The sequence below is a fragment of the Pangasianodon hypophthalmus genome, chromosome 8, assembly GCF_027358585.1.
Source record: "Pangasianodon hypophthalmus isolate fPanHyp1 chromosome 8, fPanHyp1.pri, whole genome shotgun sequence".
Lineage (NCBI taxonomy): Eukaryota > Metazoa > Chordata > Actinopteri > Siluriformes > Pangasiidae > Pangasianodon > Pangasianodon hypophthalmus.
Genome location: NC_069717.1, coordinates 26,979,811 through 27,005,829, shown reverse-complemented (window position 1 = coordinate 27,005,829; position 26,019 = coordinate 26,979,811). Strand labels below are relative to the sequence as shown.

General features: G+C 40.3%; 1 protein-coding gene across 2 annotated transcripts; it reads right to left on the bottom strand.

The window, feature by feature from the left end:
• Window positions 1-958: 958 nt before the first annotated feature.
• Window positions 959-22,766, bottom strand: ccdc92 (coiled-coil domain containing 92). Of its 2 annotated transcripts, XM_053236191.1 has the most exons (6): window positions 22,525-22,766; window positions 19,067-19,781; window positions 18,724-18,985; window positions 10,340-10,542; window positions 10,054-10,095; window positions 959-2,458 (listed from the first exon to the last, which is right to left on the bottom strand). In XM_053236191.1, exons 4-6 carry the CDS (start codon window positions 10,473-10,475, stop codon window positions 1,683-1,685), a joined length of 954 nt encoding a protein of 317 aa, XP_053092166.1. In that variant the 5' UTR covers window positions 10,476-10,542; window positions 18,724-18,985; window positions 19,067-19,781; window positions 22,525-22,766; the 3' UTR covers window positions 959-1,682. The 2 variants fall into 2 exon arrangements, with proteins under 2 accessions (XP_053092166.1, XP_034162206.1); XM_034306315.2 differs by lacking the exons at window positions 18,724-18,985; window positions 19,067-19,781 and having other exon boundaries at window positions 22,525-22,762.
• Between the last annotated feature and the right edge of the window lie 3,253 nt (window positions 22,767-26,019).

Sequence of the window (26,019 nt, the reverse complement as noted above, 5' to 3'; positions counted from 1 at the left end):
ACATTGTTCCCCCACCCCCATCCCCTTCTGTACATGTAATACGATAAAACAAGAGACAATTTTAAAATTAAAAATAAAAAAGACTAATATATGATTGAGGAAAAAGGTATGAATTGAAATAAACATCTAATAGGAGTCTGGTATATTGCCAATATATTGCTGCATGAATAGTTTTAGTTGTAATTATCACATTAATCACTGCAGTTTAACAAAATGGCGTATACACTCGTTATTCAACAGTTTATAAAATAGCACTTGATCCAGCACATCTTATTATTGCACATTTTGTTTTTTTATGTAGTGCACACACTAAACTTAATGAAGCCACGAGCAATGTATGCGAGGTATATAAATTATTTAATCTTACTACTTTGAATATGACAAATTAATAAAAGAATGCCAATGTTTTTGTTAATTCCAGTAAAAACTGTGCCTGTGGTTGGAAGGATAAGCTGACCAAGCACTCATCTGTTCCACTTCCAGCTCACTTTTAATGTTGTTCAGAATTTTATCCATAAATAATCCATTCCTCGAGATAAGATTGATTAAGATGCCGCACCGATGTCATTGTCCTGAGCTGACCAATTCGCTACTTTTTAGCATATCGCCGGTTATATTGTGCATGATTCCTCAGTATCAATTATTTGAAAGAAAATAATTCACAAAAGAAAAAAAAACTGTTTGTTAACTTTCTATCAAAATGCAACATATTTTTGAATACGTCACCCCGAATTAATAAATCTTCATTGCACGATGATTTATCTGTTCAGTCAGCAGTAGCCTTGATTTAACACTTTTTTAAACATTTTTGTTTTTGTAAGATACATACAGAACTGTGTTCCATTCAAATAAAAAAAAATTGTTTAAGGAGGAGTTTATAACAGGGTTAAAAAAATCTATGTAGAGAAGTATTGTAGTGTACAGGTATAGGCAAGATAAAAAAAATCCACAAAGCCAGTTTGTTTTATCACTTGCTTTATGTGTTACAGTTTGGGAAAGCAGCAGGATTCTACAGTAATGTGAGCGACCTGTACAGACCAGGCAGAAGGACAGTGCAAACCTGCTTTACTACTGCAGTGCGCATCAATAAATATGCATCTATAATGAAAGGCGATGACAAGATTTGGCTGTTTATACTGAGCTTGTTTTAAGACAAAAAAAAAACAAAACGCAAGCCAGATGATGACAGAAAGCAAATCTATAACGTGTAAATGAGGTAAGGAAAGTGAAACATTTGGCATGCGTACACTCGTTTCCAACCGATGTCCAAAAAAGATGTGATACTGAACATGAAAAAATCCTCTTGTTCTTGCTTGTCGCAGTTTTGCATAAACAGCAGGCTATACAGAGGCCGATGCTTTTCTCCCGTCCCGTTAAGTCTTATTAGCAGCACACATCCGTTCTCTTGTTTACGCCACCATCCCGTGAAGCTAGAGTATGTCCCAGTGTGTGTCATCCAGTGTTTTAACTGCTTTGTTCAGGCTGTGTTTGTGTGGCTATATTAATTATTCCAGTGTTATAGTATTGAGAGATATATAGTGTGATTTCTATAGACTGCTTGTGTATGTGTGTTTGAGTGTGTGCGTTTGCGTGGTTTTCTTTTCAGTCCTGCTCATACTGTATTGGCTGTAATCAGTGTGAGTGTAAGACACTGTTGATGTGTGTGTGTGTGTGTGTGTGTGTTAAACAGTTCTGTCAGTGCCTGATGGTTTACGCACCACCTTCTCTCCGCTAACCTGATCCACAGCGAGTGTCTCCACTTCTGCAGGTGGGTGATGAATCCTGTGTGCCACGCCGATGTGGGCGGAGCCTCGTTGCTGCCTGGGGCTTGGAGGCACAGGAGCATGAGCGGGGCTTGTTGCGGACGCGATGGGTGGGATTACAGGGGGTCGTTCGCGTAGCACTGGCTGTGCGTCGGCGTTAGTGGGCGTGTCTCGGGCCTGCAGGAACGGTGCGGGGTCGGGCATCGTTCCTGTGGCGTCTCTAAGGACGATTCTTCGACCGTCGGCCGCGCCCACCCTGTAGAGCTCTGTGTACTCGCAGTGCAGCGGCTGTGACAGGCTCTTGCGCATGCGCCTGCGTGGTGTGTCCGGCTGCTTGCCGGCTCCGTTGGTAGGCGAGTCGAGCCGAGGCTCAGTTGGCGGGGACGGTTTGAAGGCGGCTCCGCCCTCTAGAAGGCGCTTCTTGGTGGCGTGGAGCTGCGCCGTGAGGAAGGCGATGGTGCCGGCTCGCTGCTCCAGCTCCCCGGATAACACGGCCAGCCGGTGGCTCTTGAGCTTCAGCTCGTCCAGGTACTTCTTTTCACGCTCGCGGATCGTGTTCTCCAGCACCGAGATCATGGCGTTCTTCTGCTCAAGCTCACGCAGCAGCTCGCTGTTCTCCTGCTCTTTGGCCTTCAGCTGCTCCTCCAGCTCCTCACAGCGACGCTGTAGCTCTCTGCAACGTGCTTCACCATCGTCTGCCACACACACGAAAAGAAAGTTTTTAATATGCCCTTTTCCCCTACTTTAACCATCCTAAAGAAATACACTACTGTAAAATAGAAAATAGTGTAAAAAAGTAGAAATACTACTTTTACTACTTTTATTTAGTGCAGTTGTTTATATAGTGCAGTTGTTTATATAGTGCAGTTGTTGAATTCTGACAATAAACGTTTCAACAATCCTTCTTTTTGTAGAACACTTTCATGAGCGCTTTAGTTAAATGGATTTGTAGATAACAATTCCAGGGACCTCTGCATCTGATCACACGTAAATGCCAAAAAAAAACTGTCAGGAAAGAGTCAACAACCCGAACGACTTTTTACTTGTTATAGACCTGTTTTGACAAGATTTCTCTCTTGTTTGTTTCAGACCTCTGTTAGAGGATAAAGGCCAAAATTTTGTATTTACACTATATACAGTAATTCATTCATTAATCTTCACTAAGGGTTTTATCCTTGGTCAGGGCCACAGTGGATTCAGGGCCTATCCCGGGAACACTGGGCATGAGGCAGGAATACACCCTGGATGGGATGTCAGTCCACCACCACAGGACACCATGCACACACACACATTCACACCCAGGGGAAATTTACGGTCACCAGTTCACCTACTGGCATGTTTTTGGGAGGAAACCCGGAACCCAGATGAAACCCATGTGGACACAGAAACTCGAGTTCAGGATTGAACCAGAGACTCTGGAGCTGTGGTGGTGGCAATGCTACCTGCTGTACCACCAATATACTGTAAGTTCACAAGCACGTGAGGAGAAGAGAGAAGGAGACATCTTATTGGAGCAGGTACAACAACCCTACCCAACCCTTACTCGTTATGTAATTACTTATCATAATTAAGCTTTAAAACACGTTATCTGTGATAGTCAACTCACTCCAACCCCTGACATCCATCATCATTTAAAGGCTAGAAAAGACAAGATGCTGTTTCTACACTGAGCCTGTAGAGGGCAGTGCTGACTTCCCTGAATAAACACATGCTTCCTTTAGCCACTTTCATCACCTCTCCTTCTCCTCTCCGTCTCCTCAACTCCACCCTCCTACGTCCTTCAGCCCGTGACCCAGAAACAGATCAACGTCTAACATCAGTAAAGACGTGTCTTCAATTCTGATTCATAATAATTCTCTTCAAATGAATTAGATAATGATAATGAAAAAGATAATCTTTTATCCTTGTTATTACAAATAACTTGGAAATACATGTATTTTGAAATCGACTGCTAGAGCAGAACAGCAGCTTTTCTAGCACACAAACACACAAAATATAACACTCAGCCGCACTACACACTAACACAAAGTATGTGTCGCCTATTTTTAGAAGTATGAAAGTCATTCTATCCATCTGCTCTCTCGCTCTCTCTCTCTCTCTCTCTGTATCAGTTAAACAGGGTGGGGCCACAAATGTACACAAAAGACCGAGAGAGAGAGACAGAGAGAGAGACATAGACAGAGAGACGAGCTGTCTCCTGTTACAGTGCTAATCGATATGAGTGTAGAGGAGCGTCTCACCCTCTACTGACCTTCAGCTATGCTCTCCACACACACACACACACACACACACACACACACACACACACACACACACACACAGAAGCAAGCAATTAGTGTAACTACATTTTCCAGTAGTGAAGAGGGAGCATCGCCACATTTTAAATCAACTAGCAAATACATAACAGCAATCTCGCATCTTCCACCATTTACAAATCAGATACATGTACTTATACTGGAGTAAAAGCTTTCACACCCTAACAAATACCTGATAAATATCTTTACACCACAGCAGCGCTGAACTCTCAAATCTGATTGGTCAGAAGGTGTAGTTCTGTTATAGCTGCTGTTACAGAGAGACTTGTATGGAGGATGCTCGCACAATAAGACTAATTAAAAAAAATAAACACACAATTGTTGATATGGTGAGGTTTTCTGGAAGGAGGAATGTATTTAACATTTACAGAAAGATTCTCCAGTTTAGCCTGGATACCAAATGTAAAGTTACACCGATCAGCCATTACACTAAAACCACTGAAAGGTGAAGTGAATAACATTGTTTATCTCGTTACAGTGGCAGCTGTCAAGGGGTGGGATATATTAGGCAGCAAGTGAACAGTCAGTTCTCAAAGTTGATGTGTTGGAAGCAGGAAAAATGGGCAAGTGTAAGAATCTGAGCGACTTTGACAAGGGCCAAACTGTGATGGCTAGACGACTGGGTCAGAGCATCTTTATAACGCCAGGTCTTGTGGGTGTTCCTGGTATGCAGTGGTCAGTACCAACAAAAAATGGTCCAAGGACGGACAAGTGAACTGGCGACAGGGTCATGGGCACCCAAGGTTCACTGATGCAAAGGTTAGCCCATCTGTTCCGAACCCACAGAAGAGCTACTGTAGCACAAACAGCTGAAAAGGTTAAAGCTGGCTATGATAGAAAGGTGCCAGAACACACACTGCATCAGAGCTTGCTGTGTATAGGGCTGCGTAGCTGCAGACCGGTCAGAGAGCCCATGCTGATCTCTGTCCACCACCGAAAGCTCCTACAATGGGCACATGAGCATCAGAACTGGATCATGGAGCAATGGAAGAAGGTGGCTTGGTCTGCATCACATTTTCTTTTACATCATGTGGATGGCCTGGTGCATGTGTGTCACTTACCTGGGGAAGAGATGGTACCAGGATGCAGTATGGGAAGAAGGCAAGCCAGTGGACGCAGTGTGATGCTCTGGGCAATGTTCTGCTGGGAAAATGTGGGTCCTGGCATTCATGTGGATGTTAATTTGACACGTACCACCTACCTAAACATTGTTGCAGACCAGGTACACCCCTTCATGGCAACGGTATTGCTTAATGGCAGTGGCCTCTTTCAGCAGAATAATGTGTTCTGCCACACTGCAAAAATTGTCCAGCAATGGTTTGAGGAACACGACAAAGAGTTCAAGGTGTTGACTTGGCTTCCAATTTCCCCAGATCTCAATCTGATTATGCAAACAAGTCCGATCCATGGAGGCCCCACCTTGCAACTTACACGACTTAAAGGATCTCCTGCTAACGTTTTGGTGCCAGATACCACAGCACACCTTCAGAGGTCTTGTGGAATCCAGGCCTCGATGGGTCAGAGCTGTCTTGGCAGCACAAGTGGGACCTACACAATATTAGGCAGGTGGTTTTAATGTTATGGCTGATCGGTGTATAATCTCCTCTAATAATGTTCTCATAATATGATGTATAAGCACATCAATCACAGCTACTGCAACACTTTAAAATCTATATTGCATCATATTTCTGACTGGAAATGCAATTTTAAAAAAGTTATCTAAACGACTCCACAATCTCAGTATGGCACTGATTTTGATTAGCCATGTTCTACTGTATAAAATATGTCCTGTATTTACATCGAGGCGAAGCATGCTGTGGATTACGTTCTATTTTTAAAACTGTAATGAAATTACTGTTACTGTATAAAGTCACTTATTTGACTTAGAGCCGCTCAGCGAACGCTGCAGTGTGACACTCGCCCATTAAATAACTCTCCACTTTGTCTATAGGGTCCACTCTGGGGAGGAAAAAATAAACCTGTAACAACACTGCTTTATTTATATAACATGCTTACATAATGTATAAACTGTGCCATATAAAGAATGAGTCCAATAAAAGAAAGTAAATAATATAAAAAAGTAAAAGAGAATAAGAGATTGAATAGAAATTATAAAACACTACTGAATAAATAACACAGAACAATGAAATGAGGCAAATACATAACGCCACGTCCTAATTAAAGGCTACACTAGCAGCAAATATACAATATAAAATACACACTAATTCTTCAGCTATATGCAACTGGGATTCTACATTAATGGCTTTTGTGAATGGAAAAACAATCAACAGACATTGATAAATCTGGTGCATTTTAATTTAAAAGATTTGGTTTTCAAATTTTCCTGAATTTTTCTGTAATGTCTTTTTTCTACACGTGTTGCATTAGGCTTCTTTATACCACAGCACTGTCGATTTCTTGATTCTGATTGGTGTTGATTAAGTTTCTATAACGGTATATTATTCGCTCGTTCTAATACATTATCTTTCTACAGTAACAACACATACACATACACTTGTATGGCGCTCCATATAATCTAAGACTAATTTTAAAAATGTGTTTAAAAACTAATTTATAATAAACGAAAACGCTGCTTACATGGAGAAGTTTTCTGTACGCAGATGTTTAATTAGCATTTATGGAAGGAGTCTCCAGTGTCAGTGCTTTGTAACAGTCAGAATGTTTTCCACCACAGGAAAGTCTTCAGGACGAAGGAGTTTGGGCTTTATGGTTTATTCGTTACATGACAAGCTGTGTTATATATATTTCTTTGACTTGTTAACTCTCTCAAGAGAGAGAATAAAGAGAAGCTGGTGAAGGAACGACGAGAACTGGAACTGCCTTGGTTCGTGGACATTAAATGTCAATGTTAAATGTCACTATAAACAAAAAAAATCTGCTAGTCAATTGCTTTAGAAATTGCATTTTAATAATAATTACTTTAGCGTATTGTTAGTGCATTTGAATATTAACTAATGTAATTCTTTTATTGCATCAAGCAACATGAGGAATTTAGGCTGAAAAAATTAACACATATCGCAATCTTTAACATCCAAATGTCCATTTTTGGTTCTCAAAATACATTATTTTCCATAATTATTGGAACTGATATGTATTTAAAAAGAGCAAGAGGTTATATTTGAACAAAAAAAAACATAGGCTATATGTAGAATTAATTAATAATGGCATTGTGGCACTCTGAATTGAAATCGAATACGATTATAAGATCCCCTGTGAGTTCCAGCCCTAACAAACACACAACATATTGACTCTCTCTTTCTCTCTCTCTCTCTTTCTCTCTCTCTCTCTAATTCTAATAGCAGAGACTGACAGGATGAGCTCATGTGGCCGTAATGGTGTGACTCACACACGAGGTCAGCTCTCTGTCCGACCTTTCTGATCACATGAATGCATAATCACATACATGTGTAAACTTAATTACACCTCTATACTCTCTGCTGCGTCATCCGTTTACACTCAGGGGGGCGTGGGAGAAGATGTCTGAGACGAATCTGGGAGACATGACATCACGGCTGTGCATCATCGTATCCTGAAAACCGATTAAGTGTGTCTCGTGACAGGCTGCTTATGAACCATGTGCTACGTGTAAAAACGTTTTTTACCCAATCTAAGAAACAATTAATATTTCTAAAATCCCTCTGCTGATTACAGTTGACTGCTGTGTGTGTGTGTGCGCGTGTGTGTGTGTGTGTGTGTGTGTGTGTGTGAGATGGCTCCGATGAGGCCCAGACAGGACAGGCTGCAGATAATACATTATCCCATGTGCATTAGTGCTGCTATTGTGTAGCTCTGCGTAATCTTATTTCCTGTGCCATCTCTACAACAACAACAACAACAACAACAACTGATGATTAGAGCTAGTTCCTGTCTCACATTCTGTGTTTAAAAATCAGTCATTACTCCGAATTTTCCAGACAGGTGCTTCTGAGTCCATTTTGTCTGCTTAGAATAAAAAATCAACATGAATTTCTAAATAGTGGGGACTATTTTTTTTCACAGCGCAAAAAAACAAATATAAGAAAAGAGCTCGTGATGCGAGTGAGGTTGTACGTGGCAGAAATATTGTGTGCTTTTTCTCTCCATCTCACAGGATATTGTATATCAGCTAATTCCTCATCTCTTGTTTTTAGTTAGACACTTTATTTGTCCACATAATTATATGATTTTTTTGTGCATAATGGTGTTTCGCATTTAGTAGCTATAATTGAGTAGTTTGTTCTTATCTGTTACATTTATTTGAATTTAGTTCATTTTGTCCAGTATGTAATAATGTGTCATGACGTTGATACTGAACATCCAAAAACTGGGCTGTAAGAAATGAAACCGGTGGATTTTTGCTGTCACTCTCCCTGTCGTGCTGTTCCACATGCAGATGCCTTCATTTATAACCACAAAAATAGCATCAGACACCAAGGAAGACACCTATCAAATTAGCAAAACGCAGGCGTTATATCAGCAAATCACACTGACGCAAGCAGAAATCTAAAAGCCCTTTATATAAGTGCACCAGGCTTTTTATTTCACTTTAGAGAGCCGTGCTGCTGTAATGTAATTTAGTCTTGCTTTACTTTAGCCCTGGACTGCTTCCTGAGCTGAAGCCTTCACTAACATTGTACTGATTTTACTCCCACGGTCAGGCCTGGAGAATATCTGTCTCTAAAAACATCTTTACCAAGAACACATCATACAGTAAAGTTTAATTTAATTCGACACTTCACAGTTACAGTAATGCTGTGATAATGCTGACACCGACCCTACATTCAAACACCGAAGAAAACGAGTCGCAGCTGAGAGTGCGAAGGAACCGAATAGAAGAGAAAAAAAGAGAATAAAATAAAACAGAAGAGAACAGAAGAGAATGGAGCACGATACAGCAGAACAGAACAGAACATAATAGAACATAATAGAATATGTATGTGTGTGTGTGTGTGTGTGAGAGTGTGTGTGAGGGTGTGTGCTGGGTGTGTGAGTGTGTGTGAGTGTGTGTGCTGGGTGAGTGTGTGTGTGTTTGTGTGTGTGTGAGGGTGTGTGCTGGGTGTGTGTGTGTTTGTGTGAGTATTTGTGTGTGTGTGTGTGTGTGTGTGTATGTGTGTGTGAGGGTGAGCATGTGTGTGTGTGTGCGTGTGTGTGTGTGTGTAAGTGTGTGTCTATGTGAGTGTGAGTGTGTGTGTGTTTGTGTGTGTGTGAGGGTGTGTGTAAGTGTGTGTCTATGTGAGTGTGAGTGTGTGTGTGTTTGTGTGTGTATGTGTGTGTGTGTGAGGGTGTGTGTGTAAGTGTGTGTCTATGTGAGTGTGAGTGTGTGTGTGTTTGTGTGTGTGTGAGGGTGTGTGTAAGTGTGTGTCTATGTGAGTGTGTGTGTGTTTGTGTGTGTGTGAGGGTGTGTGTAAGTGTGTGTCTATGGGAGTGTGAGTGTGTGTGTGTGTGTGTGTGTGAGGGTGTGTGCTGGGTGGGCCGCTGGTTGCCAGGTTACAGCCCAGGGCCATGGTGATGTATGTGTTTGGGGACAGAGGGCTATTACTTTCCTGATCTCTCTCTCTCTCCCTCGCTCTCTCTCCCTCGCTCTCTCTCCCTCGCTCTCTCTCTCTCCCTCGCTCTCTCTCCCTCGCTCTCTCTCCCTCGCTCTCTCCTCTCTCTCTCTCTCTCTCTCTCTCTCCCTCGCTCTCTCTCCCTCGCTCTCTCCTCTCTCTCCTCCCTCTCTTTTTTCTGCAGCGGCACTAAAACCTTATTTACAGCCCACTGCAGTTTAAACCGGTTCAATGACCACCAGAGGACCAGCACTAATCACTAACACAGTCAACACACTAAAAAAAAATTTTTTTTTCCAGAATGAAGCCGCACAAGGGGAAAGAGAGGAACTGTGGAAAACCTGGTCCAAACTTCTGCATCAAAGGCTGAATCTAAAACACCGACAGAGATAATAAATGTGTGTGTGACAGGTGTGTGAGAGATCTTACCGTTCGGATCAGAACTCCGGCACGTCAGCTCATACGTCAGATCTGTGAGGGTGAGACAGACAGAGAGAGAGAGAGACAGACAGACAGAGAGAGAGAGAGAGAGAGAGAGAGAGAGAGAGAGAGAGAGAGATCAGATGTCAGCTTTTATTTATTTAAAAAAAATAAAAATAAAAAATACAAAAGCATTAATTAGTTACATTAATAAGAATGTCAGTGGAAGGTCCTCAGAAGGATAGTAAGACAAACGTGCGTGTGTGTGTGTGTGTGTGTGTGTGTGTGTGTGTACCAGTGCAGTGCTGCTGCAGACGGCGTATTTCCGCATGGAGGCCCTTCAGCGTGTTGGCGTGGTCTTGCTGCAGGAACAGCAGGTTCTTCTGCGCACTGTGAAGCTGATTCTCCAAGGTCACATTCTCTGAGGCCATGATGCCCAGCTCACACACATACACACTCACACACAAGCACACACACAATCACACACGCCCACCAAAGCTGCAAACACAGGGGGAGAGAAGAAGACGAGACATACTCAGAGTTACGACCTTCATTAGATTTTGCTTCTCTGTTTAGATTTTACTTCTCCACAAAAGCTGTTAAAATGATCTAATTTAATCTCTAATCTCCATTATCTAAAAATGTGTCTGAACTGACTAAACTAAAAGTTACATTTCAAGTGTTAGATTATTATTTTTTGACTATCGGGCTATTACAACCAAGTATAGAAGATCTGCTTAGTTTCAAGATTTAAATTTCACGATTCCAATTACTGTATGTTGTTGTACTCAGAACATTGTATCTCTGAAGATCTTACATCTTGAAAAACTCAGATCGTGTTACGATACCTAGGACAATGTCGATATATTGAGGAATGTCTCAGATTCTCCAGTCTCATCAAGCATTGTGGGTGCATAAGACTCAGTGCTGTTATGTTAGCAAAATACTAAATGCAGGGGTGCCAATAATTGCGACACACAGTTTTATTAAGAAGTATATTTTGATAAGGGCTTTAGTGTAAATGTACTTAAAGTAAAGGTTAGATTTTCAGGGCGAGATTACGCTCATTAACCATAAAGATATTTTTCCATTTGTGTTCCTTCAGCCAGAAGAGCATTAGTGAGCTCAGGCACTGATGTTGTGTGAGGAGGTCTGGGGTTCAGTCGGTGGTCCAGTTCAGCCCAAAAGGTGTTGAGGTCAGTGCTGTGTGCAGGACACGTGAAAATCAAGGGTGCCAATACTTATGGATGTGGGCTGTCGATGGTGACTGCAGGCGATGCTTTTCAAAAAAAGAAAAAAAAAAGTCATTATGTCTTGAACTGACCTTCCTCCTTCCTCTGTGTGTGTGTGTGTGTGTGTGTGTCAGCCTGTCTGTATCTGCCCATGCATGTAAAAAGAGTCACTTTTATACATTAAAAGTCTTAATCCATATTGTTCACCATTATTTACAATTATTTACAACTATTATCAAACACCTTCAACCGGGTTTATTTTCCAATTTGAAATAAAACTGCTGCCATATGAATGGACAGAATGACATGACAAACTTTTGCTAATTTTAAAAACAAATGTCATCTCTACCAGACAAGAAGGTACCTTAGTTTGGACAGCCTCATAGATTTTTTTTATAGCCTCAGAGAAATTTTTTTCAAACCAAAAGACATCAATAATCATCAAATACGAGGACGAGTGATCACTGTAGAACACAAACAACTTAATCAAATAAAAATAAATTCAAAAAGGATCATCTTCAGTATCAATAAGGTTAAGGACACTGTAGCAGACTTCTGGGAAATCAGGTATGTTTTAAAAGATGAAGAATGCTGGAACGTTCCTTACTGGCACAAACTGCTCACTGCTCTGCCTGTCTCTCCCTCCGCTTCTCATACGAAAGGTCAGGATTTTCTTCTCAGACTTTTATACAGCAGGCAAATACACTTTCATGCTTGGTTACAATAGTGACCTCTGAAGTTGAAAGATTTGATTTTGAGCACATATACCCAATCTGAACAAAAGTATGTGGACACCTGACCATCACATCCACATGTGGTTCTTCCCCAAAGTGCTCCACAAAGTAAGGAAGCGCACAATTGTCTAGAACGTCTTTGTTCTAGAGAGCTTTACCATTACTATGACAATCCCAAAATCACAATCACAAAGCGAGCTCCATGAAGACATTGTGTGCCAAGGTTGGTGTAGAAGAACTCAAGTGTCCTGCACAGAACCCTGACCTCAACCCCACTGAACACCTTTGGGATGAACTGGAACACTGACTGCTCTCCAGACCTCCTCGATATCCCAACATCAGCGCCTGACCTCACTAATGCTAGTGGAAATAATCTAGTGGAAAGACTTCGCAGAAGAGTGGAGCTTATTGCAACAGCAAAGAGGGGGATGAGATGTTCAACAAGGGTGTGATGGTCAGGTGTCCACATACTTTTGGCCATATAGTGTACAGTTTAGATGGAATAGTGAGCCAATCAGGGGTGGAGAATCTGAAGGTGTGGTGGGTTGGTAAGGAAGAAGGTCAAAGTCAGGGCAAGCATTTTTGGGAAGCCAGTGAAGGCTGTGCAGCGTAGATGTGATATGTGACAAGCAGAGCTGAACAATATGATGATGAAATATTGATACTCTGATCAATTATATCACAATATCCTTTTCTATGATATCATAGGTACTGCAATATATTTAAGATACCTTAATATTTTTAATAACAGTCACAGAGTTTGATTTGAAGTGACAGATCTGATGTTTCTTCTTCTTAGTGTTATACAATTTATTTTTGTGGACATTTCATAAATGTATCAAACTCAGTTTTCTAGGCTTCTAAGCACTTTATTTTGTCAGCAGTTTGTTAGCAATCCTATATATTGTGATCCATATTTTGTGACAGGATCGAGTGAGAAGAAACAGAGTGTCTAAGTTAGAATAGCTTTGAAATACCTTTCAAAATACCTTTCAAAATTGCATCATGTGTAGTGTTTATAACTGGTCATAAATTATAAATGATTGATATAAATGATTGATATAAGCGATTAAAAAAAATGGGCGGGGCAATTTTAACAAACATAACGCATCGTAGTTCCTGAGGTAAGGTGGCAAAATTTAGATCACATGATATCCTTTAGATCACATGATATCCTTTGGTTAGTAATAATAATTCTAATTTCATTAAATATGAGTGGACATGTGACTGGTCTATTCCTCTCTAATGCACTTTGAAACTTTCCGAGAAAGAAAGAGAGAGAGAGAGAGAGAGAGAGAGAGAGAGATGAGATGTTTAAAGAAATCTTTTAGCAATGTAATTTGATCACCTTATGTTTTAATCTGTCTACATGATGGATGTTCATCTAAAAGCTAACCTGCTAAACCAGCTGATTAAACTCACACTTATCCTCCATAACCACTGAGGATAACTTCCCATGAGGAAGTACATTGTGTGTGTGTGTGTGTGTGTGTGTGTGTGTGTGTGTTTAAGCTTCATTTGGAGGGCAAATGTAGTGTGAACATGGCTGAATCAGGGACAAAAGCAATTCTGAACTGATGGAATAATAAGCAGGTCACACACACACACACACACACACACACTAAGTGCAGCCTTGTTTTCTCCTGATAGCACTATTCTTCCCCATCATCATCCTGCCTTTCAGAACAAAGACCCATGAATAGCTAATGACAGCATTACAGCTTGTTAGAGGAGGCAGAAGACAGAAAAAGAGATAAAAAAGAAAACAAAAGAGGGGTCTAATAGCAGCAGGGCCCAGGAGCAGCTGGAGAGCCATCACCCCGAGCTGGTTACAGATGGAGAGAGGGAGTAAACTGCATCTCCGCATAATCAATCTTTATGAATCTCCTGTGACGCAGTCTTAAAATAAGACTTCAACCTTGTTCATTTGCACCAACACACAACCTGAGCACCAACTTTTCATTCTCACAAGCAGGAACATCATACACACACCTTGTTAATGAGGCACTTCCTTCACTCCCAGTTCGAGTACGTTCAACTGCAGCTCTTCACTCGGAATGTTTGACTAAGAAAAAACGAAGAAAACTCCCCCTCGACTTGGAATTCCTTCTCGGAATTTTGGGAAGAAGTCACCCAACACCGTGGTCAGCACATAACATCATATCAACATGGCTGCTCAGACAGTCAGCCGTCTACTATAATAGTATTTGCTACAGATCATCAACATACACAAACTACCTTATCACACTGTTTTGAGAAGGTAAATACATCAACGTTAAAGTTACTACCTATGTCACTCACGATAGCTGGTTAGCTTGTTGCAAGTTCATGAGCTTTCCGTGTTCGGACATAGCAAACAAAAGAACTTTTTAGCTCGAATGCAGTTACGTAATTCCGAGCTCCGATATCCCACTTCTGAATCAAGTCAAAAGCAGCATATCAACCATCGTACCAACAAAATGACTGGGTTTATTTTAACAGTGGCTAGCTTCTATCTGAGTGAGACCACGTCAAGGCCTTCATTCCCATCCAGAAAGCAAGGGCAGTTATATTTCCTTGAATTCCCACCCATGTTGACGTTAGGCCGGGACTTAGCTAGGTCATGCTTAAACCGGTCTGCTACAATGCTAGTTTGTGAGTTATCCTGTTTACTGAGGTTACTAGCTAAATGAAGCTGAAATTCTCCATCCCAGAAGACATCATTAATTTCTTCACTGGCTCCACTATACATTTTAGACTTAATAACTGACTGGCCTATTATGCTTCTGCAGCGGAATTAACAAATGCAATTTAATTTAAAAAAAAACTGCAGTCTAATATCAAAAAACTCAAAAAGATTGGCAAGTTTCAAAGGACATGAAGCCTCAGTACACATCCATGTGATCATCTAGTCTGTGCTACAGTCTAGTAAACTGATGCAAAGCTTTTCAAAGGATCATCAAATTATTACACACTTCAATCACATAAATGTGCACTTATCCCATGAGTGGGGTTGATTAGAGGCTCTAAATCAGGCCTAAACCTCCTGCAGTCTGAATAATTCAGTGAGGATCATCCTCCTCCATCCTTACGCTCTCGCTCTAATATTGATCATGAAATCTAATAAATGTGTCACATCTGGATGTTCAGAGAATTACAGAAGCGGAGGAGGGGAGCCGAGAGACAAGAGACAGACAGACAGACGGCAGAACGGGCTAATTTTACGGTTATGTGAGGATATGTTTGCGGGTAGCTAGTGACAAGCTGCTCATAGTAATGCGCTCTTACAGTAGTGTAGTAGTGAGTGGTATAACGTTTGATCCGGTATACAGGTTGCAATTCTCCTTAAGATGTAGATTTTTGGGTACCAACATACCAGTATATATAAGGTGGGGTGGTAGGAGGTATTTGATTAATAATATTAATAATAATAATAATAATAATAGGTATTACGTGACCCTGTAAGACTATCATTATGCAGTGAGAACATACACAGCACCAAGGGTGGAAAGAGACTGCTAAAGATGGATAAAAACAGATGGTGCTGGAACAAGGTAACCTCGCTGGAGAGGAAGCTGGTTGTGTCGGAATTGCGCAGATTGGAAGAGGTAGCAAGGTACACCATGTTTGTCTAGTACGCTGGACAGGGATAGTGGGAAACTGGGAAAGCGTGAAGAGAAGGAAGCTCAGCTGGAAGGACATATGGCAGAGAGATACAAGCCAAAACCGCTTCCTGCTCAGTGCAACATATGACATCCTTTCCTCACCAATGAATCTGAATCAGGGGAAGGGGAAGATTCATAATGTGTGCTACTCTCAGAATCAACCATATCTTCACTGTATCAAAAGTCAGACTCTTTCAAAGGAAGCTACACCTGGAGGCACAATCAGATCAATCTCTTAAAACCATGCAAGAGCAACCATCAATGACCTGCCTCCCAGAATAATCTCACCCACTGCAACCAAAGATGCTTGTCAGGGATGGGGAGATGGGATGGACTAAGCGCTTATCAGCGACCAGGTTTGGACGACTGGACGCAGCTTGAGACTTGATCTGGTGGTGTGGTCCAGCTTGCTGCACATTATATATTTTGTAGAGTTAAGAGAGCCTTGGGAAGGAATGTAACCAGTGGGTGTAAGATGTAGTCAAGGTTTTCTGGTAGCTTCTACCTCTAGGCTATTAAGGGACATGGGAATTTGAGGGAAAGCCTTATGCCTGACCAGCAAGGCACCAATATGTGCCTCAGATGAAAGATTCATTGGCCTGCTAGAGACCAGACAAATACATAGGAAGCCATTTTAAGACAATTTTCTGGAGATATTGTGGGGTAATCAATGAATGACATAAGGTACACCCGAAAACCAACATTTGTAGCTAAAAGAACAATCAAGAATGCTCTGCACACTGAAAACACCTAACCCACTGCAGCCAAAGATGCTTGTCAGGGAAGGGGTGCTGGACATGGTGTAAGCGCCCACCAGCAACTAGGGTTGGAAACTGAGAAGCAGCTTGAGACGGGGTAATGCCAATTCTTTGCTGTCTCACCTCTTTAAGACCCAACTCAATGCTCTGGTCCAGCTCTCAGTGTTTTCTCTACTTTGCAGAGTTAGCAATGCCTTGGAAAGATGCAGTCGTCAATGCAACAGGGAGGATACAGCAGAGGTATGCCAACAGTGCAGTGAAGGCAATGGCCATGTGAGGGGTACCATGTGAGGTGGCTGTTTCTATCTCTAGGCTACGAAAGGACATGGATTTGAGGACAAAACTTACGCCAGAACATCAAGGTCCAAAGATGTAAACTGAGATCTAGCTGATGGAGTAGACTGGACAAATATAGTAAATAGTGTTAGGGAACTATGGTAATATTATGGCTGAGTACCATAACATGGTACAAAAAAGTGCAAGGATGTTCATGTCACCACATGTGGGTTCTGGTTAGTGGCCTAGATAACCACCATTCCTAGGCTTAAGGTACTCCCAACTTATTGCATCATGCAGGGACAGTGAGGTTTGGCCCTGTACCCATAAATGTTCTCGGCAAAGGCAGCCTTTCTCAGGAAAGACAAGTATCAGGTTGTAACAATAGGTCATGATTTTGGGACTCCAGAATTCACTGTTAAATCTTCCTGGAGAGGTTGCGGGGATTAAGAACAGAAAGTGCTAGAGTACTGTAAACACTTCGGTTTTTATAGTGCTTAAGATCTATCTGATACTGAGGTTCAGTTACTGGGCGGATCAGATCAGGGTTGTGTATCAACCAGTGCTCAGGGCTCTGACAACGATAATGTATGAAAAAAAAAAATTGGTATTATTGCTTCCCTGTTTTTTTACTCCTCTTTCCATTTTCATCTATCCTCATCTCATTATCACTCCCTGTGCTTACTTCACAGCTGCTGTGTTACATTTTCGTTCTGTCACCTTCAAATAAGGACCAACAAGAAGCAAAGACATTGTCTACACATACACACACTCTGAGATACGCTAAGTGTTCTTTTCTTGTGCCTCTGAGGGACATAATCACACTCTTCTCATTTGTGCAACAGCTGAGGTCAGACTTCGTTCGGTAGCTTTTCTCTCTTACATCATCAACATGAATAAAACATCTGATCTCATTCTGATGACCGCTAAGTAACACACACACACACAAACTTATTAGTAAATGCTATGCTATGTGAAGGGTGTTGAGTAACGCAAGCAACGGCTAACGCATGATGACCTGCATTAGCCTAGAACAGTAAGAGAGACAGAGGGACGGCGCAGACAGACTCTATTATTAATGAGCCACATTTGCGTACGACGTAAGTGTGTGTGTGTGTGTGTGTGTGAGCTCAGCTGCTCCTGATGTTGATGGATATCCAATACACTGGATGGTAAAACATCCGAGCGCTTCCTGAAACACAAGCGTCTTCCCATCACCAGCCATGGCGTCATCACATTTAGCAGTTATGTTGCAGAGAGAACCCGAACGGCTCCCAGGGGACAGTGATTCACCAATGGCGCTCTGGCTATTAGCTTCACTTATTGCCTATAGAAATCGTTTAAAAATTGACTGGCTCGACCGGCCATAAAAAAACACTGCCAACAGCTGTAACACAATATGCAGACCACAGATCTGCATATCTTCATCATCCTCTTCATCCAAGCATACCGTTGGTTCGGTTTTAATAGTCTGTTCTAGGAGAGGCACGTGATGAAAATCCTGTCATGTGCTCAACGTTATGATCATTTTGATTAACAGAATTTGCAATTAAGCGTCTACTTTGTGTTGAGAAATGCATATAGAGTGCCAGAAACCTTTCCTCAGCTGTACACCGTAAAATGTCAAGATGTCGATGTATGTCTGTAGAACTTGCAGCATGCTTGCAGACAACACGTTCATTCCCTAGACAGCTTAGGTTAAACTGGCACTCAGGCACTGGGGTGTAATTTAAACCAGCAGGAAATTATCTGTTACTTAGATTTATGTCTAATTAAAAAAGTGAAGTGCTAACATTACAGTCACCTCAAGCAAGAGAGTGAGTCTGGCTTCGTGAGCCTGCAATACACACAAGGACAACTTCACTAGTTAATTATTAAACTATGGATTGCTTTTCTTTTTTAACCCAATGTTAAGCCAATGGTTAAGCCAAAGCACATTTCAGCAAGCACACTTCTACTATCAATCATATAAAATCATACAGGCCGAGTATCAAATCCATCATTACTGTCATCCACGAGCAGCAGCTCCACTTACCGTAAGTCTGAAACGCTGAACTCTTGGACTCACTCGCTCCCTTAGGAAGCATTTGTGAAGTAGCTGAAATGTTAAAGCGCTGATGCTGGTGTCTGGTTTGATCTGATGCTGTTCTCATCTGATGGAGGAAAATGCAACCTGCCACCCACTTACAGGACGTACAAGCCCCAGAACTCTCCAGCTACACTGCTTTCCTTTCTACCTCTCTGCCTCGATTTCCAGCTCTTCACTTTCCTCCTTCACCTCTCTGCCTCCTTTTTACCTCTTCACTTTCCTCCTTCACCTCTCTGCCTCGATTTCCAGCTCTTCACTTTCCTCCTTCACCTCTCTGCCTCCTTTTTACCTCCTCACTTTCCTCCTTCACCTCTCTACCTCCTTTTTACCTCTTCACTTTCCTCCTTCACCTCTTTGCCTCCTTTTTACCTCTTCACTTTCCTCCTTCACCTCTTTGCCTCCTTTTTACCTCCTCACTTTCCTCCTTCACCTCTTTGCCTCCTTTTTACCTCCTCACTTTCCTCATTCACCTCTTTGCCTCCTTTTTACCTCTTTGCCTCCTTTTTACCTCCTCACTTTCCTCCTTCACCTCTTTGCCTCCTTTTTGCCTCTTCACTTTTCCACTTATTTTTCCTCTTCTTTCCTCCTTAAGTTTTGCTCCCTCAACTCACCACCTCCTTTTTTTACTCCTTCATCTCTCCACCTTTTTCATTCTTTCACTCCACCTAATTTTTTTGGCTCCTTCACTTCTCGACCTCCTTTTTTGCTTCTTCACCTCTCCACCTTCTTTTATTTCTTTGCTTCTCCACCTCCCTTTTCCTTCTCTTTTGAACCTTTTTCACTCCTCTACTTTTCTTGCTTTGCCCCTTCACTTCTCCACCTCCTTATTTACTCCATCACTTCACCTCCTTTTCAGTCACTTCTCCACCTCCTTTTCTGTTGTTTCACCTCTCCATTTCCTTTTTTTCCTTCCCTCCTCCACCTTCTTTGTTGCTCCTTCTCATCTTCACCACATTCCTTTTTTCTTCTTCACTTCTCCACCTTTGTTCCCTCAACTTTTTTCCCTTTAAAAAAAAAAAAAGAAATTCTACCACTTTTTTCACTCAACCACCTCTCGGGTTTCTTTTTTTTTTTGCTTTCTCTCTCTATCTCTCCTTCTTTTTCTATCACGACATCCTCAGTTGCTGAGCTTTGGTCTATCTATGTCCATGCCCTAGAGACAGATTCCCTCCCTCTCTCTCTCTCTCTCTCTCTCTCTCAGACCATGCTGCATTTCCACTTCAGCATTAATAATCAATGAGCTACAGCACCAGAGGAAAGTCTGAAAGCATTGCTTACACACACACACACACACACACACACATCACACATATCACACATATACTGACACACACATGACCTGACTTTCCAAACGTCCCCAAATTTCTGGCTATTGCTTGAAGTCAGTGATACATCAATTTGCGCCTGACTTTTCAGGAGTGAAAGAAAGAAAATAAGCCAAAACTATAAGAGAGAAAAATCAAAAATCTCCAGCTAACAGAAACAGACAGTGATGAAGGCTAGAGGCTGATTAACACACACTGTGTGTGACAAACGATGAGCTTTTTACTGTTTAGATGAGTGTGTAATAAATTACAGTAAGTATAAGCTTTTAAAACGACTCAGGTCGATACTTTGTGGTAATCACTTGGACTTGGTATCATCAGCATGATAATTTACGCTTCCAAGTCCAGGTATACTGGCATACTGACGCAGCTCGTCACACTTGGCGTGAAACTGACAGCTGGGACATGCGCCGCTACCGTGATTCGTATCAGAGATTTGGAAGAAAGAAGAGATGTACGGTTTCCTACTTTGGTGTTCATGGGTTAGATATTATTGCCAGACTTCCGTGTGAAAAAGCAAAGCTGGTTAGAAGTTTTATTTTCACTCGTACTATAACATACTTAAAGAAGGCAAAAATAAGGAGTGTTGTGCTAGAAGTACGGCAAAGAGAATCAAAAATGTGCTATCAGGTCTCCTTAGACTAGCTCAAACACGGTTTGTATGCGATACACAGACTCAGATTAATATTAGATGGACTCTTTGTAACCTAAATAATATTCGAGGCAGTAACTGTGAGACTGAATGCAGACAAGGCTTTTGATTTGGAGACATTCGCGTTCAGCAATAAAATAGAACAGAAATAAAAATCTTAGGCTTTTATGACAAACGATCAGCATGAAAAAAACGCACAAGCTGCATTTACTTTCCCATCTGCCCGGGCAAAGTTGATAAGTTACTCATGTTCATAAGTGAGCCTTTAACAACAAACCTGCTGTTAACTTTTCTATGTTCGTGCAGAATTATTTGTTGAAAGTAAACAATACTGTTTAATAAATTTTATCATTCAACGGAGCAAGAAAAATAGACAAAATTAGTTCTGTGTTACATTAATGTTAGCAACGTTTATACCTCGTTATTGAATTTTCTATTCTGATTGGTCAGACGGTGTTGATTCATTTTCCATAACAGCAGCTCTGACAGTAGTGCAGCAACAAACACAGGTTCACAAACGTGATCGTTTCTATGGTAACAGCTAACTGACAAAATCTAAACCTAATACTAAATGGATTAAAAACTGTGTGAAAAATAAGCTATAATCACTAATTAAGGAGATGTTTATTTAACACTTATGGAAGGAGTCTCCAGTGTCAGTGACAATTCCGCCCGTCTTCATGACAGAGGAGTTTGTGGTTTCTCAGTAACAAAAGAGAGAGGCTAGTGAGGGAATGACTGTTTGTAGCTGCTATAACGTAAGTGAGAACAGGAACTAACTGGTTTCACGGATGTTCCATAACATTAAATGTAACTATAAACGGTTAAAAGTACAACATGTCGTGCATTAATGAATCAAAAATCGCGATTGCTGGCAAACCGCTGTGGTATAAGAGGAGTAAAACACTTCAGGGTGTGCGGTTATTGGAAATGAATCAACTTTGTAGTGTTTGCAGTGACTCAGCTTCATCACACCACTCTATCGTTGATTATTTTCCTGTAAGAGCACGAGCATGAGCGTTTTATTCCGTATGTAGTTAGAAATGTAACGTTGTATATTTTGAGAAAATTCCTAAACAATGATTGAAATATAAAAGCTACGAATACAAAATTTGTCACAAGAAAACAAACTTTCAGATTGAGATTTCAGATTGTAGAGAAACACCATGACGAATCGAGAAGATTCTAAATCCAAATCTAAAGCTGTGATTGGTCAGAAATCATGACCTCATTTGCATACACGGCGATATAAATGGTTAAACGGTTAAACGGTATATTGCGCAGTTGTGGGGAAAAGCCCAAAGGCACATCCTTTCTGAACCGCAGCTGCATTGCGGACATGCAGAAGAAGAAACCGTGTTTAATCCACGTTAAGGGTTCAGTTATTTTCCACACGACCGTTAGGGAAAGTCACATTCATCACCAATGACAACCATTTCGACAACTCAACTAGTGTAAAGCCACAACAATAACGCTGTTCTTACTGGATACGTAGATAATAACAAATAGGTGTGGGAGAGATGTATATATTTATATTTATATATTTTAAACCCGTACTGGTGTATATATACATGAAGCACAAGGGTTTATTTTAGACATTTCCTGCGCAGTTAGCCTGTTAGCTTTGTTATGGCAGGCAGGTGCAGGCGCGAGGATGCGCTCGAGCTCCCTGTCTTCCGGACCGGATCCCTCAAATAATAACAACAATAATAACAACAATAATAACAATAATAGTATTAATAAAACACTCAGCTGTGCGTGAACACGTACCTTCAGTATTCACGGCGTAAGAGTGTGTTTCCAAACACGGAGACGGTGCGACATATTGTTTATTTTCATCCTGACGTTATCTCCAGCCGCTGCTGCGCCGTTGGGATTTCTGTTCTCCTCCTCTGTCAGTAGAGAGCGCCTGCTTGCTTTCTTTCCTTCTCTCTCTCTCTCTCTCTCTCTCTCTCATATATCACCCGAGCAACGAGACAATAAAGCAAAGCATCCTGGGAAACCGAGTTCAAAACACTAGCTAGCAACAGTTAGCTAATCAACGACCAAATCTCTCTCACCCTTAGCTTTTGTCATAAACACTACTCTCTAAAGGACAAAATAGTAGGCTTATTTAAAAAAAAAAAAAGTAAACAATATGTGTTCACATTTTTACATTATGTGTTTTTAGATCTTTAGAAACTTACTATTACTATTAAAAAACAGATTAATACAGAATAATGTACCAAAACAATGACCAAGCAACTATATCTTATCCTTTCGTGTTGTAGCAACAGCTAATTCACAGGGACAGGTAAAGTGGATGCTTCACATAATCGAAGAAGAAGAAGAAGAAGAAGGAGGAGGAGGAGGAGGAGAAGAAGAAACGTTATTTAACAAAGAAAAATGTCTAATCGCATAATAGTTTTCTGTAACAAGACATTTATTTAACTGTCATGAAAGGAGTCTCCAGTGTCAGGGCTTTGTATCAGTTAGCAGGTTTTTCCACCACAGGAAAGTCTTCAGAACAGATGTGTTTAAGCTTTGCAGTTTCTCTGTAACAAGACAAGCTGTGATTTTTGTTTTATTATCTTATTTTTGTCTTATTTCTCTAGAGAGAGAGAGAGAGAGAGAGAAAAAGAGAGGCTGGTGAGAGAACGACTGTTTATAGCTGCTATAACGTAAGTGATAACAGGAACTAACAAAGAGGCCTTTTTAAAAAACAAACAAACAAACAAAAAAAACAAAGAACACCGAATGTCTCACACGCTTACCTTGTCATAAACACAAAACAGTAATTGAAAAAGAACACATTAATTTTCACTTATAATTTCATGGGTAACTGGTAATATGGTGAAGATTTCTGTGAGGAGATTTAACATTTATGGAAGGAGTCTCCAGTGTCAGTGTAACAGTCAGGAAACCTATCAAAGGTGTATATGGTGTGTGAAAGACAGATTTATCTTTTGATGCTTCGATAAGGATTCACACACACACACACACACACACACACACACAGCCAAAAAGTAGAGTTTACGCTTTGCAATTTTTTTGGTGACAAGCTGGATTTTTTGTTTTATTACCTTCAAAAGAGAGAAAAATTACTGTTTTTAGCAGCTAAAATGTAAGTGATAACAGCGATAACTTATATTGCGAATGTTTGAGGAGATTAAATGTAACCGTAAATGGAGGAAAAAGTATGACCTGTTGCTCTTAAATCAATAAAATTTTGTAATCATTGGTAAACTGCTGTGGTGTAAGAGGAATAAAACAGTTCAGGATGTGCTGTTATAGGAAAATAATCAGCTTTGAGTTTGTAACAGTAACTCCGCTTGGCACTGAACTGCATCTCACCACCCTGCCCTTGATTCATTTCCTATAACAGCATGCCCCCATGGTGTTTTATTTCATACTTACTTTTTATTTATTTATTTTTTTATTTATATATTTTTTGTTGCAGTGTTCTTTTTAGTGTGCATAAAAATAAGGCTCCTGAATAAATAATAAATAAATAAATAAATAAATATTTATTAATAAAGCAGTATTTCTGATCCCATTACATCTACACTGACTGTTTTTTTTTTTTTTTCCCAACACTGTAATGGCAGAAGAAGCAGATCGATCAGTTTTATGAAGTCACTGAGTTGATTAATCCAGACCTACACAGCATTATTTGTTATACAAGCAGCTTAAGAATACTGATAGTTTCATCCTAGAAAAAAATAGTGCTATGTTTGGGGTGTGGTGGACATACAGAACATTTTCCATCATGTACACGAGGCAGCTTCAGTTTAAATCAAGTTATAATCGCTTTCACCTGCTGAGTGGAGCTCGACCAAGAGGCACATTCCACAACAAAGCGGCTCTGATGCAGAAACATGATCATCCTTCTCTCCGGAACGAGACAGTCGGGTCTGCTGATGTCCAATTTGTTCCATTTATCCTGGATGCTCAACCTGAATTCCAGTTTGCCTTGTGATGTGCTTACTCTTTCTTCTAAAGTCTGAGTGATGTGAACTTTCTGAAACTGATGCTGATGGGGTCACACTAGCCAACATATCTGCACATGAGACTTTACTGCAGCACTGCTTTGTTAAAGTCTGTTTAAAAACACAGACTACATATGATCGCATACTATAAAGTAATCCAGGACATATAGTATAAATAAATGCATAACATAATCTAAATCTAGAATAAATACTAAATAAAAATTATGAATATTAATCTAAAAATCTAAATAATCCTATGCTCTACATAGTGCATCTATATAAGGACTAAACAGAAATAATGCATACTACATTTGGGATTTATGCTAAATGCAAATGCATACTACATCTATATCTGAGTCTAAATGCATGTGTCTCATATTATGTCTAAATGTATACTTCATCTATATCCAGAAAAATACTATGTCTAAATACATACTACATCTATACACAGGTGCATATTATGTTTAAATGCATACTTCTCATACTGCAACTATATGCATACTTCACCTACAGTATATCCAAGTAAATACTACCTCTAAATACTTACTACATCTATATCCAGGTACACACTATGTTTAAATGCATACTTCTCATACTGCAACTATATGCATACTTCACCTACAGTATATCAATATACATGCAGGTGCATACTACATACTTCACATACTACTAAACATATAATTAATTATATTCAGATACATACTACGTTTCAATGTATACTTCACATATATCCAGGTACATACTCTGTCTAAGTGCATACTATATCTAAATCCAGGTACATACTACATCTAAATAAATACTTCACCAAATCCAGGTACATACTACATTGAAATGCATACATTACATATTATGTCTAAATGTATACTTTATCTAAATGTAGGTGCATACTACATCTAAATGTATACTTCATCTAAATCCAGGTACAGACTACATCAAGATTTTCATACCACAGCTAAACTTGTACTTCATTTATGTCTTTGTACATTCTACATATAAAAACATACTTCACATACTACACCTAAATGCACACTCCGTTGTACATACTGCATTGATATGCATACTTCACTTAAGCATGTATAATTGCATACTTCATATTAATCCTGGTACATACCACATCTAAATGCATGCTTCATCTAAACTCAAGATACAAACTGCATGTACAGATTTGTACTAAATACAAATAATGCATATTACATCCAAATCCAGGTGCATACTAATACTAAATGCATACTTCATCTACATCCAGGTACATAGTATGTCTTAATGGATACTTTGCACACTACATCCTAATACCTCA

Excerpts from the sequence above, each read along its gene's own strand:
- ccdc92 (XM_053236191.1), bottom strand. The coding sequence starts at position 10,475 with ATGGCCTCAGAGAATGTGACCTTGGAGAATCAGCTTCACAGTGCGCAG. Across the intron at positions 10,096-10,339 it reads TCTGCAGCAGCACTGCACTG|ATCTGACGTATGAGCTGACG; the intron begins GTACACACACAC and ends TCACCCTCACAG. Across the intron at positions 2,459-10,053 it reads CCGGAGTTCTGATCCGAACG|ACGATGGTGAAGCACGTTGC; the intron begins GTAAGATCTCTC and ends TGTGTGTGGCAG.